This window comes from Zonotrichia leucophrys, chromosome 3 (assembly GCF_028769735.1).
Source record: "Zonotrichia leucophrys gambelii isolate GWCS_2022_RI chromosome 3, RI_Zleu_2.0, whole genome shotgun sequence".
In the NCBI taxonomy this organism is placed as follows: domain Eukaryota; kingdom Metazoa; phylum Chordata; class Aves; order Passeriformes; family Passerellidae; genus Zonotrichia; species Zonotrichia leucophrys.
The window spans coordinates 70,107,562-70,120,620 of record NC_088172.1 but is presented as its reverse complement, the minus strand read 5'-3'; the positions used below and the strand labels follow the sequence as shown (position 1 = coordinate 70,120,620).

At 40.2% G+C, this 13,059-nt stretch overlaps 1 protein-coding gene across 9 annotated transcripts in view; it reads left to right on the top strand.

Moving 5' to 3' along the window:
• Positions 1–9,672, top strand: part of LTBP1 (latent transforming growth factor beta binding protein 1) — a 188,988-nt gene extending 179,316 nt beyond the window's left edge. For all 9 annotated transcript variants that reach the window (XM_064708730.1, XM_064708727.1, XM_064708729.1 and 6 more), the window contains 3 exons: positions 3,845–3,967; positions 7,229–7,378; positions 8,643–9,672. In XM_064708730.1, coding sequence (XP_064564800.1) covers positions 3,845–3,967; positions 7,229–7,378; positions 8,643–8,812 — 443 coding nt within the window. In that variant the 3' untranslated portion in view covers positions 8,813–9,672. The remainder of the gene's footprint in view (positions 1–3,844; positions 3,968–7,228; positions 7,379–8,642) is intronic.
• Positions 9,673–13,059: the final 3,387 nt, after the last annotated feature.

The window sequence follows — 13,059 nt, the reverse complement described above, 5'->3', positions numbered from 1 at the left end:
GCTGAAACTGTTGTGTTCTTAAATAACTTGAAGGATCTGGTTTGGTTTCTTAGTCTTGGCTTCTTCTGTGTGTGATGGTGACAATTCTGAGCAACTGGAACAGAAATAAAGCTTTCTTTATGGGCAGGAGCTGGACTGGCTGTGGTGTAGTTGTTTCATGGTTGTGTCAGGAAAAGCTTTTTATCTAATATTTTGCTTTAAATACATGAAATATGGAATAATGTTTCTGACATTAGGAATTTTAGGCCTCTGAGTACAAGTAAGACTCACAAGAGCTTGCTCAGCTACAACTCTATATGCAAATTAGATGCACATTTGCACAGCTGCATTTTGGCTAACAAGCACCTAAAAGCCACTCGGTCCATACAATTTATATTGTGTCATCTCTGTCAGCCAAGCTTTCATCACCAATTACAGCTGACATCTGTGCCAGTACACATGTGTGTCTAGATGTAATCCCCTAACACTTGTTTAATAGGCAATACTTCTGACTTTAGAAATGTCCTTTACATTTTTGGAAGCATACATCAGCTTCCTTTGATAATAGCCACCCTAAGTAATACAGCAAGCTGTCTCTACGCTTCATTTGCAAGTTATGAGGAAAACTTAGAGACACATGGACCAATGTAGACTAAGCTGTATTAAAAAAAAGAGATTTTTTTTTCCTCTTGAATTGTAGTTATATTGTCCTTGATCACAGCCAAGAGATGAGTGAACAGAAAAAATAAAGCCCTATATAGAAAGATTTCTTCATTCATTATGAATTATAGAGTATTTTCTTTCAACTTTACTTGAAAGATTTGTTTCAAAGTGAGCAATAATTTCTGTGACAACTAAAACACTTCTGTCATTCAGGGATAGTTACATGTTCTGTCTTGGTCTCTGCCCCCTTACCTCCTTCTTGATCTCAGTCTCCTGTTGTCATTTCCCTAGGGCAATGTCAGGCTGTTCTCCCATTTGAATACTTGCCTGCAAGTTTCTGTGCACCAGTCATGCTTTCACCCACAGTCTTACAGCACTCTGTTCATGTAGTTCCTCCCCTGGGAAACTGTGACCAACATACATCACAGTGACCACAAATACATTATTTTTAATTTGAACTGTAGGGACATAGCATAACAAGGGGAAAAGTTTAAAATAACAGTAAGTGTCATTGCTGTAACTTGTTCTATCCTCCACAGGGGCACTCTGATGTTCATTTCTGTCAGGGATCCAAGTCTCAAGTCTGTCTTATTTCAAAACACCAGTTCTCATGACCTTTCCAGAATGTGGCCACCTGTATACCTTTCAGTCATTGTACTCTCTCTGCACACCTTTTTTTCCCCTGGGGAAAAAAAAATGAGGAAAAAAAAAAAGACAACCTGAGAAAGGTGGAATAGATAACTTACCATTGTTATTGGTCCTGAATTTCTACTGTTGGTTTCTTAGGTGAGTTGCTCCCTTTGGGTTTATTGCCCGAGAACCTAGTTGACTGAATCAACACAATTTAAAACACAAGAGACTTAGTCTACACTACTTGGACAGCTAAACAGAACATACAGTATTAAGAGAGTATTACAGGTATAAGACCTAAAAATGCAGACATTCAGAACTTGAGTTTTGAGGGACCAGTGGGGCAGGAAACAAGTTTCTGTTGTCAACATTTCTTAATTCTTCCTTAGATGTTGAACATCTTTGCATTGGCAGACATGCAATATAAAATAGTCTTGCACAATCATCAAACTACACAACTCTCATGTACATGAGACCTCCAGCTCTATGGATTTTCAAAAGTCCCAAATGCTTTCTTCAGAACTAAAACATTGTTTATAACTACCAGTATCACTAATGGCAAACTTAGCCCTGAGTAATCTGGGAAGCCAGTATACAGGTTCTGCTCAGCCCTTCCCATCAGATCACATCCATCTGGAAGAGGCAGTGATCCCTAAGAGCTGCTTGTCTTGTCCCTTTGCCTTTCGCTGACTGTTTTTATGTGGTGGTTTCTTCCACACAAGCCAGATGAATTAGTACTTTGTGGTAGAACATAGATTTCCTTTGCCAAGAACATTTGTGGGCATCTGTGAGAAAGTGCTTTTACTATTCTGCATAGCTTTCCTGTGTGTCCATTCCGTATGAATGAAGGGATCATTCTGAGATGATAACTTGTCCCCATGCATGAAGGTTAATCTGGGGTTAGATGTGGGGAAGAAAGAATGAGGTGTTTCTGGTCCTATGACAACTCTTAAAACTGTGCTCATTATCACAGTATCTCAGTGAGAAGCTGTGCAGTCAGGGATGTAAGCAACCTTTGCTATATGTTGTTTATTTTGCCATGCTGGCTTTGCTTCCTGTGCCCTGGGGTGTTGCTCTTGGGCAGTGTACTTTGTTCTCTGGGGGAGGAAAGTGGTGTTTGGAAATTATTACTGTATATAAATATATTCTGGAGGACATACCTCAAAGGAAACCACTTTGCTCCTGCAGCAGAATGTGGTGGGATTTACAATGATTTTTCAGTTCTCTGGGGAGTTCATGCTGCAGACTTGGACTGCCAGCCATGGCAGCTCTGGGTGTGCACAGACAAGCTTTGCCTGTACTGCTCTGTCTTGTGCTCTCAAAGGGCCAAGTTGTTGACCACAGAATTCAAACAGACTATTTGAACACTTTGGTGTTTTCAGTACAAAATAAAATCGTTCCAGGTGGAGGAGATACTACCTGTAAAAATAAAATTACAGTGCTGGACAGCAAGTAGGGCTGTGCTCTGTACTGTCTAGAGGCAGTCTGGACTTATCCAACTATTTGCTGTCTGGGACAGTTCTACACAGCATGAGGTTTCTGGCTCTGCAACCATCTGCAATTCTTGGATTCTGTATCTGCTTAGGGCTTTTTTTCCTCCCTCTCTTTTGGTGGTTTTTCTTTCCCGTCCTTTCTCTGCCTGATTCTCAGAACACCAGGCAATCTTCACAGAACCAGAAGCTGAATAGACTGTAGCAACAGTAAGGGAGCACCTGGGTTGCTCTATTTTAACAATATTTCTGTTTTCAAATAAATTCCATTGTTTGCATTTTAGTAAAGGGTAGTAGAAACAGAGTTGACAGATTTTTTATTTGATTTATAAGAATCAAACTCTGCTTAAGCATTTCAAACATGGACTCTGACACCTAAAATGAAAAGTTGCTTTGGTCTTAACTTGTGTTGCTCAGCTTTTAGAGAGAGGCACAAAATCAGATGTAACTCTTTCTTCTGTGTGTTTCCCCATGCTCTGAGCTTCACAGCCAAGGAGACTTTGAACAGCACTCACACTTTTAATGCTGTGGGTTTAAGATACAGTTTGTAGATAAGTGTGGGCTATTCTAGAAATATTTTCACTCTGATTTCTGCAGCTTGGCTGATAGTGCTAGAAATATTGGCTGTACCTGCCCCAATTTACTTCCCTTGGGGAGGCTCCTGCTAGCAGCCATGATGGTCTGGGGTAGCCTTTGTTCCACAGAATGAGGAGTATAAACAGAGACAGCCCTGGAGAGAAGTGCATCAGCAGTGGGATACACAGCATCCCTCAGCTCTTGTTTCTCATGCAGAGCAGAAGAACCTGACCTATAACTTTTTGTACAGTTATTGACTCAAATCTATCCCTGGTGTTATCCCTATTATGACTTAATAGTATATATTTGGCTCATTAACATTTTAATGACATCCTTCTTGAAGAGAGAATGCTTTCTGGAAATTTTCTTTTCTGCAGATTTATGGTGTTTCTAGGAAGAAAAGTTTATTTCCAGCAAACATGAACCACAGCTCACTGGGACTAATGTAATGCAGCCTGTGCTACAAGTGTGTTTACTTTTGTATCTTATTTTCTTCCCCCCCTCAGAGGATTACGCCCAGCTGTGCAACATTCCCGTTCCAGGATCTCGCCGGCCATATGGACAGGATGCTTTGGTTGACTTTGAGGAGCACTACACTCCAGAAACCAATCCATACTTCGTTGAAGACCGTAAGCAAGAGTCTCTGTTATGTAAAAGACTTGAAATGAGATTTTTACTTCAGTTTTTTTTCCCGGTAGCCAGTTTCATTCTTCTCTTTGCTTCTGGGTAGTGTGGCCTATTTATGCTTAAGTTATTGCTACAACACTAGCTTTCAGTCAGGTGTTCCAGTTCAAGAGCCAGGTTTGTGTGAGAGTTTAGTTGGGCTCAGGGTACAATTCATTTTTAATCTAGTGAAAAAGTTTGTGCCAAGTGTACTAAATTTATGTTTACCAACAGTTTTACAGCTCAAGGTCAAAAGGCTTGCCAATTTTCCTTCTCACAAATTGATTTTCCTTTGGAGCATGGGACAGATTTCTCCAGAGTGCATTAAAAAAACAACTTTTCATCTTTCCATGATTTCCCAGCAGAACTTGTATGGGTGAAATGAGAGCATGCAAGTCATTCTTGCTCAACAGAGAACACGTACAGCAGAGTGTGATCAGAGAATACCCACATGTATGGACTTGAGGCTGGATGCACTGGCCTGCCAAGCAGGGTGTGAGGGATTGCACACAGCATCTCGCTTGTACCTGAGGAATAGCAGGGCTCTTTATGTTGGGTCAGGCCCAGCTCGCTTTTAGCATTTGTATGAGATAAATGCTTACAGATTTCAGCATCTTCCTCAAAATCAGGCACCCTGTACAAGTCCAGAGTATTTCAACACAGTTTCAGAGAAAAAAAGTGGAAGTATCAGAAGGAGCTGGTAATTTCTCATGCTTTACATATGTATGGCCTGCAAGTTGCCACTCTGTTCTTCCCCAGTCAGTGTTACTGAGTGTCGATGTGTAACTGAAATGTCTCACAGCTGAAAACTACTGATTACACCATGAAAACCCAGAACAATGACTGGAAAAGCAATGTTAATGTACTGTAAATCTGGAAAGAAGCATTTCACAAGGTATAAACAAGGTATAAAATTTAGTGGTAAATAAATACGATAAATTGTGGCAAGTTTTGAATCCACAGCTGAGACCATAGAATGGCAGCAGTGGGAAGGGACCTTAAAGATCATCTAGTTCCAACCTCTTAAGGACAGAGGCTTGAGAGCTCATGGCTCTTGCTCCCATCTTATCACTGAACCAGATGGGGCATCAGAGACTTCAGGATCACAATCCTGCTGCAGGCTGTGTGAGGAATACAACAATACCTCCCATCTCATGGCAGGGCCATGTACTTCAGTGCAGTATTTGTCATTGTGCAGTCAGTTTCTACAGAAGCAAATACATACCTCAGAATTACAATACAGGTCCTGTTGAGCTGTTTTGAACTGGAGTATACTTTGTGAAGTAGAACTTGCTGTGAATGATACATATTTTAGTTTTACCTAGTTAAATGGAATTAAATACTGAATTCATGACAGAGAGAGAGGGAGATAAAAAAGAATATATGTGTGTACATAAGTTTATGCACATGCCTATATGCTACATATAAGCTATATTTCTGATAAATTATGAGGTTTTTTTTAATTTAAAAAATACCTGTCTATTTGGGAGGACACCTTTGCCTTTCTTGGCACTGTTTTCTAAATTAGAAAAGGTTTTTACTTTAAAGGTCTCTCCTGAGCTCTCTACAAGCTCTGCCAGAGGTCTCCAGCAAGTAATGAAACTTGGTTACCTACATCATGACAGGGCTCAATATCCTCAATACTATTGCACTGAGAAGTGATTTACAAGGCTCATGAGAAAGCCTGCAATGTTTCCCATGTAATGTGCACTTGTATACCTCCTGTGTATATGTTCTTGAGATGTGACATCTGTCAGCAAGTACTTACTTCACATTATGTGTTCAGTGTCTTCAGAAGCCACTCAGCATATAACTGACCAGCCTGATCCTCACTCAGAAGCCCACCATGCTAGAAAATCCAGGATAGGAACAGTATTGGTAGTCAAGAGAAGTGGAGTGGAAATGGCAGAATGGAAGAAGATATGGAAAGGGCAGAATAGGAAAGGAAAAAAGCAGGTCAGTAGAAAAGAGGGCCTCAAGGACCAAGACAAAATGGAGTAAATAAAAGACAAGAGAAAAAAACATAAGGAAGGGAGACATTTATATTCCAAGCTAGCTTAGCAAATACTGTATCACAGCTGTTGCAATGTGAATCAGTAAACAGTTTTTCAATAAGTTGCTGGCTTGTTGGAGGAGCCACTACCAGTTACAGGACAGATGGGGAGATATATCCTACTCTATTCCACTCCAGCTCCAGTTTCCCCTCTCTATTCATTGTGCTATTAAACTTATGAGTCAAACATTCTCAGCTTTTTCCACAGAAGTCTGTTTGGTGTGATGGGCTGCCATCTGCAGTCCTGTTACATCGCTGCTCCATGAGCAGAAAGCTGGTGAAAAAATCTTAGGGCTTAGAGGAACAGTTCAGTCCTAGAGACAATCTCTGAACATTTAAAAATGTAAAATAATTTTGTAAGTATAAATTCTTCCTTATATATAAAAGCATAACTGTCACAAAAGCCCTAAGGCAGGGAGCACAAAAAGCATTATACAAACCACTGAATACAAAGACAACTCTTTGTATAAGAGGTGAAAAAAAAAAAGCTCAACTCTTTGAGCTTTGACTGCTCACCATCTAGAATTATGACAAGGAGGAATTGGTAGATTATAGGTATTTGTACTGGCACCAGTCACTGAAGCACAAGCCAAAGGGCTGTTAACAAAAAACCACAACAGGAAAGCAGTCTCTGATTTCTTCTCATTTTCCTTATGGCAGCTGGGATTGATTTTTTTTTAATATGTTTTCTTCTGGATAAATTATAATGCATCTCTTACCCCTCTACACATTCACCTTATTTTTCTACAATCCTGTTTTAAGAAACTTTCCCAAATTGCGTGACCATTTGTTTCCTTAAAGGCTGATAAACATAACAATTGAAATAAAAGGTGCTATTTAGAAAACACTAACTTACCCTTTAAAAAATAAACAAAGAAATTATAGAGTTTCCATTCTAAAAAAAAAAAAAATAAAAAATCACAGATTTTTAACACAAAATAAAACTTAAGAGTTAACCAAGTTATTCAGTTTCCATCTTGAAACATATCACAGCACTTTTCTGGTACATTTAAAACTCCAGATGGTGCAGCTCTGCTAGAGCTGACCTATTTTCTGCAAAGTCAAGTCACATTCCAGTAAACTTCTGAGAGAATTTCAGTCTCCCACTATATATTTGGGTATACTGATTCAATAGCTTTGTAACCTGCCTGTTTGCAATTATTTTTCCTCCCAGGTTTCCTGAACAGCTTTGAGGAGCTACAAGCAGAGGAATGTGGTATTCTGAATGGATGTGAAAATGGCCGATGTGTGAGAGTCCAGGAGGGCTACACCTGTGACTGCTTTGATGGTTATCACCTGGACATGGCCAAAATGACCTGTGTTGGTGAGGATAGCATATCACCTCTTATATCCCCTGTTATCTCCTGGTACTCTGTCAGTTTACTCACTCACTTCCCCTTAGGAGGCCTTGAACAAAGGATTTAAGGATGATCACCTGAATTGTATTAAAGATCCAAGCTTTGTTTTATTTACTGCAAAGGCTAGTAATTATTGTTACAAAAATGTTTTTGTGTTTCTCAGTGCATCTTGGTCATTACAGCTGTGTTCAGTTAAGGGAGTAGGAGTGAACAGATACACATTTTTGGAATTAAGCTTAAACTTATATCAAGACTTTAATGTACAGACCAAATGTTTTTCAAAGGCTTCAAGTAAGCTGGGAGGATGGAACTGGATCCAGAGCAGAAGAATGATTTTTAGAGTGGATTCAGAGTGTTTGCCGAAATATGCATATTTAGTGAAATAGTGAAGTTTGTGAAGTGAGTGAAGTTTGGTCCCTGATTTTCACAGACTTCAACAGTCAACACACTCAACTATTTCCCTCGCTCTCAGACTAGTAAATCTGCATGTTCACTAATCAAGACATCTATATCTTCAATTAAAACACCTAAACATGGGAACAACAAATGTCAGTGAGAAGATGAAGCAAAACCACCCCTCAACGTAGCAGCCTAGTACAAACAGTGTGATTATTTCAGTCTAAGGTCGGCACTAACCTGTTTAGCATTTTGCTTTGTGTCACACAGCTGAAATCTCCCAACTCTGTGAGGAGGAGCTGCCCATGTGCCTTGTAATCTTCAGGGCTTTATGGCAAGCTGGCCTCCTTAGAAAGAAAAGATATAGCTGCTGTGTATGTCAGACCTAAGCTGTGTGGCATTGAGTGCAGGTAGTTTGTCCTCACAGCTATTCAGCTGACAGCACCAGCAGCTCCTAAAGTATTCCATTGGTAAAATACAGATGTTCTGCTGAGAACTTTGAGATTCTTTCTTAAAAGTTACTTTTCAGTCATCAGATAAACACATGTAAGTGGTTACTTACTTTTGTTGTGCAGCTGGGCTGAATTTGGGCTTGGTAATGTAACAGTTTAAGGCCCTTTAATACCCTATTGATTTCCTATGATAACTTCCACCTCTTCCCAATTCATCTTTTAGGGCTTTTGGCCCAGCCGAATTCCACCCAATCGGAACTGAAAATAAAGCTCCCAGGGCATTTGTGCAGATTGTTCTGGTCCTAACAATGCTGGAACTGAATGAGTATTAACTACACACCAGACTCAAGCACATGTGTCTTTTGATGTCTCCTTTTTGCAGATGTGAATGAGTGCAACGAGCTGAACAACAGGATGTCCCTCTGCAAGAATGCCAAGTGCATCAACACAGAGGGGTCCTACAAGTGCCTGTGTCTCCCTGGGTACGTGCCTTCAGACAAGCCAAACTACTGCACACCACTGAACTCAGAACCAGAGAGTGAACTGGAGTAGAGGAAATTCTCCACATCCTAAGCCCATATACTCTGCACTGTATAAAGAAAAGGAAGAAAAGTATTTAACTTGAGGAGAGAAGGCACCAGAGTAACAAAGAGAAGGGGAGAAAAGGGTTAAAGTGTATCAAAGGTGAGACGTGATGGGTTGGTTGTTTATCAGCTTCACTGAAGTGACAGACCAAATGGACACATTGCTCTGTATGAAAGAAACAAGTATATAGTGTGTTCATAAAAAAAAATCTTTGAAAATAATCAAAACCAGTGCTGTTATTTGAAACAGAAGAGCTTTGGGTTTTTTGTTTTTTTGTTTTGTTTTGGATTTTTTTTACTATTGCTTGATTAATTTGGCATTTAAATAGTGATGGAAATATTTTATATTACTATGTCATTTTTTTGATTGTTCATTTCCTTGCCTACTGTTTCTTTTCACACCTTTTTTCTGATCAGTACAAGTTCTATGATACAGATATTCTTAGTCCATTTTATAAGAACTGTTACACAGGGTGGTGCTCCTCCTTCCCTGGAACATTGGTCAGTGACTTTTTTTTAATTTGCTAGTTGTCTGCCCTGTGGAGCAGGCACCATTTGTTTTCAAATGTTTATATACCTTGGCGAAAAGTCCTTATATTCATTTTGTATCCTTTATGGTTGTTACTGCACTTAAAGTCTTTAGAACCTTTCTTGCCAAGTTCAAAGCTGCTAGTGGACAACATTGGATTCCTTTTGTACATTAAACCAAAAGATTTTAGCTCACATCTCTATTGTAATGTGTAAATTGAACACAAGAGAGATCTTGTATGATTACCCTAACATATTAAAGCTGTATATTAAAACTCAATAAAATCACCTTTTTTTAGAAAACAAAAGTAATATTTACTAATTTTGGCTCCTTTCCTTCCCCCCCCCCTTTTATTTTTCTGTGTGTTTATTGTAAAAAAATCAGCCCTCAGGTGTTTACAAGAACCAGCCTCTCAGTACTAGATTTAATTTACATTAGAATAGTCTTAGGGAGTTGTCTGGCTGGTTTTTCCTTCTCATTCTGTTTTAATAAGACCAGAACCTGAATTAGTTAATGCCTGAAGTTAGGCTTCCAGGGGGAAGATTTCAAACACAGACCTACAGAAACTGTTTGACTTGGAAGCTGATTCACATGGAATTTTTTTTTTTTTCTTTCCTGGTTTAGGCATGTTTCCCACTAAATCTGCAAATAACACTCTACAGTATGATGGCCTGGTTTTCAGAAATACTGAGAAGAAGGGGGAGAATTTCCTTTTCTTGATGAACTGTACCTTCCCATCAGCTCTTATTTTTCAGTGGAAGGAGAAGGAGATTAGGAGACTGACAGATGTTTCACTTTGACCTTCTCCAGAGTGAAAGAGTTTCTTTCAGAAATCCTGAAACAGGTCGTTCTCATATTTTTCGAATGAAATGTTTTGCTGTGTCTTCTAGACATGCCCTGCATTAAAAGGAGAAGGATAACTTGAGATTTTTAAAAGTGAGTCAATATTCAGGTCAGCCACGGAACCAAAAATATCATAAGCTCCATCCCTTTCAGTTCTGCACCTACAGTAGATCTTACTAAAGTCCATGTGATGGTAAATGTGCAGTAGCATCTGTCATTCCCTGGATGCTTCTCTCTCTCTGCTGGAGCCTGACACTAGGACTAGTGGAGATACTGTCAAAATGCAGTAAAACATTCTCAATAAACTCTGGAAAGAAGGATCTTTAGGGAAGAGATACTTTTGAATTGCCAAACTCTCTTTACTTTTCTAGAATTAGGCAGGAGAGGGTGGAGGGTCAGTTACTCTTCTAGTCAAAAAGAGGTGGATCACAAACACTAGAGCTGGTCTATAATTACACTCACAAAAATAATTCTTGCTTACCTGCTGTAGTTAAGAAAGAAGGAAGGAATGTTTAGTTTAATTAGTGGATGCTGTAACTAAAGATCTCTTAGTTGATCTAAGATCTCTTGGTCCTGCTTGAGGTTAATCCTACAACTTTAGTAAAGAGCAAGGTCACAGTTAGAACTGTTCATTGGGTTCAGGATGAGCCCTGGCTGCTTTCAGCTACCATGAAAATTCATAGACAAGACAGTGCTGTCCTGACTCTCACCTCCTCCTGCTTCCATACCCAGCTGTGTTCATCTCTGTAAGACAGCCTGGGGCCCCAAGCCGCCACTGCAGCTCTCACCCCAGGCTCAGATTTTCAGCATCCCAGTACTCCATCAGTCCATACACAGGTAGCACCCATTTGCAGGTGTGAGTGCCAGGACAGGCTGACAGATGCATTGGCACAACTGCTGCCAAGCAAAATGTTGTCCATGCTCTCAGCAGGGAGGATTAGTTGGCTCAGTTGTCTCTAGCTGTTCATCAAAGTTCACAGACCTCAGGTTGTGCTGGCCTTTTGCTCTAGTTTGCCTTATAGACATGGTTGAAATTGGTCACAGCATTGAAAGCTACCAGTATGTTCAGAGTGATGGCTTGTGCTATCTCTGGTTCCATGGAAAACAAATCCCCCTGCAAACCTAAACCATCTCTTTGCCGATCAGTTTCTATTGGCAGCAATTCTCAAAAAACATTTTGGTTTGTCCAGCCATCTTCCATCTCCCCTACCTACTTCAAGAGGGCAGCAGTTGACCCAAGCCCTGAATGAAGCTTGAAATATTCTGCTGGCTCAGTAGCCATGTGCTCATTACAGCCACACACTTCTATCAATCACAGACACTGTTTAAGCAGGCAGCACTTTGTGCGTGCTCATGCCTTTCCCTTCCACCTCTTTGTACCTCTAATATGCCTTAAAACACACAGGGAGCCAAAGGCAGACCAAGCAGCCTAAATCCCACTGACATCCCAGTGCTTAGCATTCCACGTTGCCTGGCTCCAGGCCTTCAGAAATGCTTTGACAAAGGAACCACAATTGGAGGAATTAAGTGAAATTCAGCCTCTGGAGCCCACCTACTTTGCCCAGCATAGCAAGGCTGGTTCTGTCGTTTTACCTGAAAAGCTGCAGGGCTTAGGAATACAATTTTGATTAATAGTTAAACAAACATTTTCTTAACATGATTAAGACAAGGGATTGGACACCATGGGTGTAGCCATTTTAGTTGTTACAAGAGCTGCGGTTTAGGTGAGAGCCTTCAAAATACAGAAACCACCACGTACAGTTCCATGATTCAAGTTTCTGAGTACAGCAGAATCTGGAACTGATTACAATTTATACCAAATGGCACCAATACTTTATATATCCATATGGATCCTTTAAAAAAATCAGTCTTTTTTCAGGCAGACATTTCCTTGCTACAAAAACTAAAATTGCTGACATGGTAGAACTGAATTGTGCTAGTTTCCTTTTAATGCTGCTGTGCTAATGAGAATGAAATTACTATGGAACTGGAGTTAGGTGTATTTCAGCTAGAAAGATATTTGATATGAACAGATACTTTCATGTTGGGATGCTATTCAGTGTAAAAACTAGCTAGTGTTAAAACTATCAAAGTGAACACTAACATTCCTTGGGAAAAGACTCACAGCTGAACAGCTGAATTTGGATCCAAGAGACAGAGCTCGCAGTGATGACAAATATTCAGCTAGTCAGTGGCAACTGACATACTCAAGTAAATTCCTGACTAAGAGAAGTCCTGGAATGCTAAAGGCACTGAAGGAGTTGTCAGGACCTATTAGCTCACATTGATCGTGGCTGAATCTGAGTTTGGCAGAGGGGCTCCTGGCTTTGGCACTTTCCTAATTCCTCAAAAAGAAAGGTGACAGACCCAATTAGAGCATGTCACAGGCCTGATCTGGGCAGCAATTAAACCACAGTGCATTCTTTCAAAGTGCATGGCAAACTCAGGAACCCTGCTGCTGCCTCTAGAAGACACTACAGTATTGTTCTTTTAACAGTGCCACCCACTTTGAAGGGCAGTTTGTGCATGCTGGGGCCTCTTTTAACACCAGGCAGGCCAAGGGAGTTATTAAGGAGCCATTCAAGCAAAGAAGGGGTGAATTGCTGTGTGTAACAGAGGCTACTGTTCACTTCTGAGACTATGACTGGTGCAGTCGCTGCCCCTGAGAGTGTTTAAGGAAAGACTGAATGCGGCACCCAGTCCATATAGTGGTGTTTGATCATAGGTTGTACTCAATGATCTCAGAGGTCTTTTTCAAACTGATTGATTCTGTGATTATTTGGTATTTGTATAGCTTTTTCTGTCAGAAGATCTGAAATTTACCTAGGGAAGCTGAATGTGAT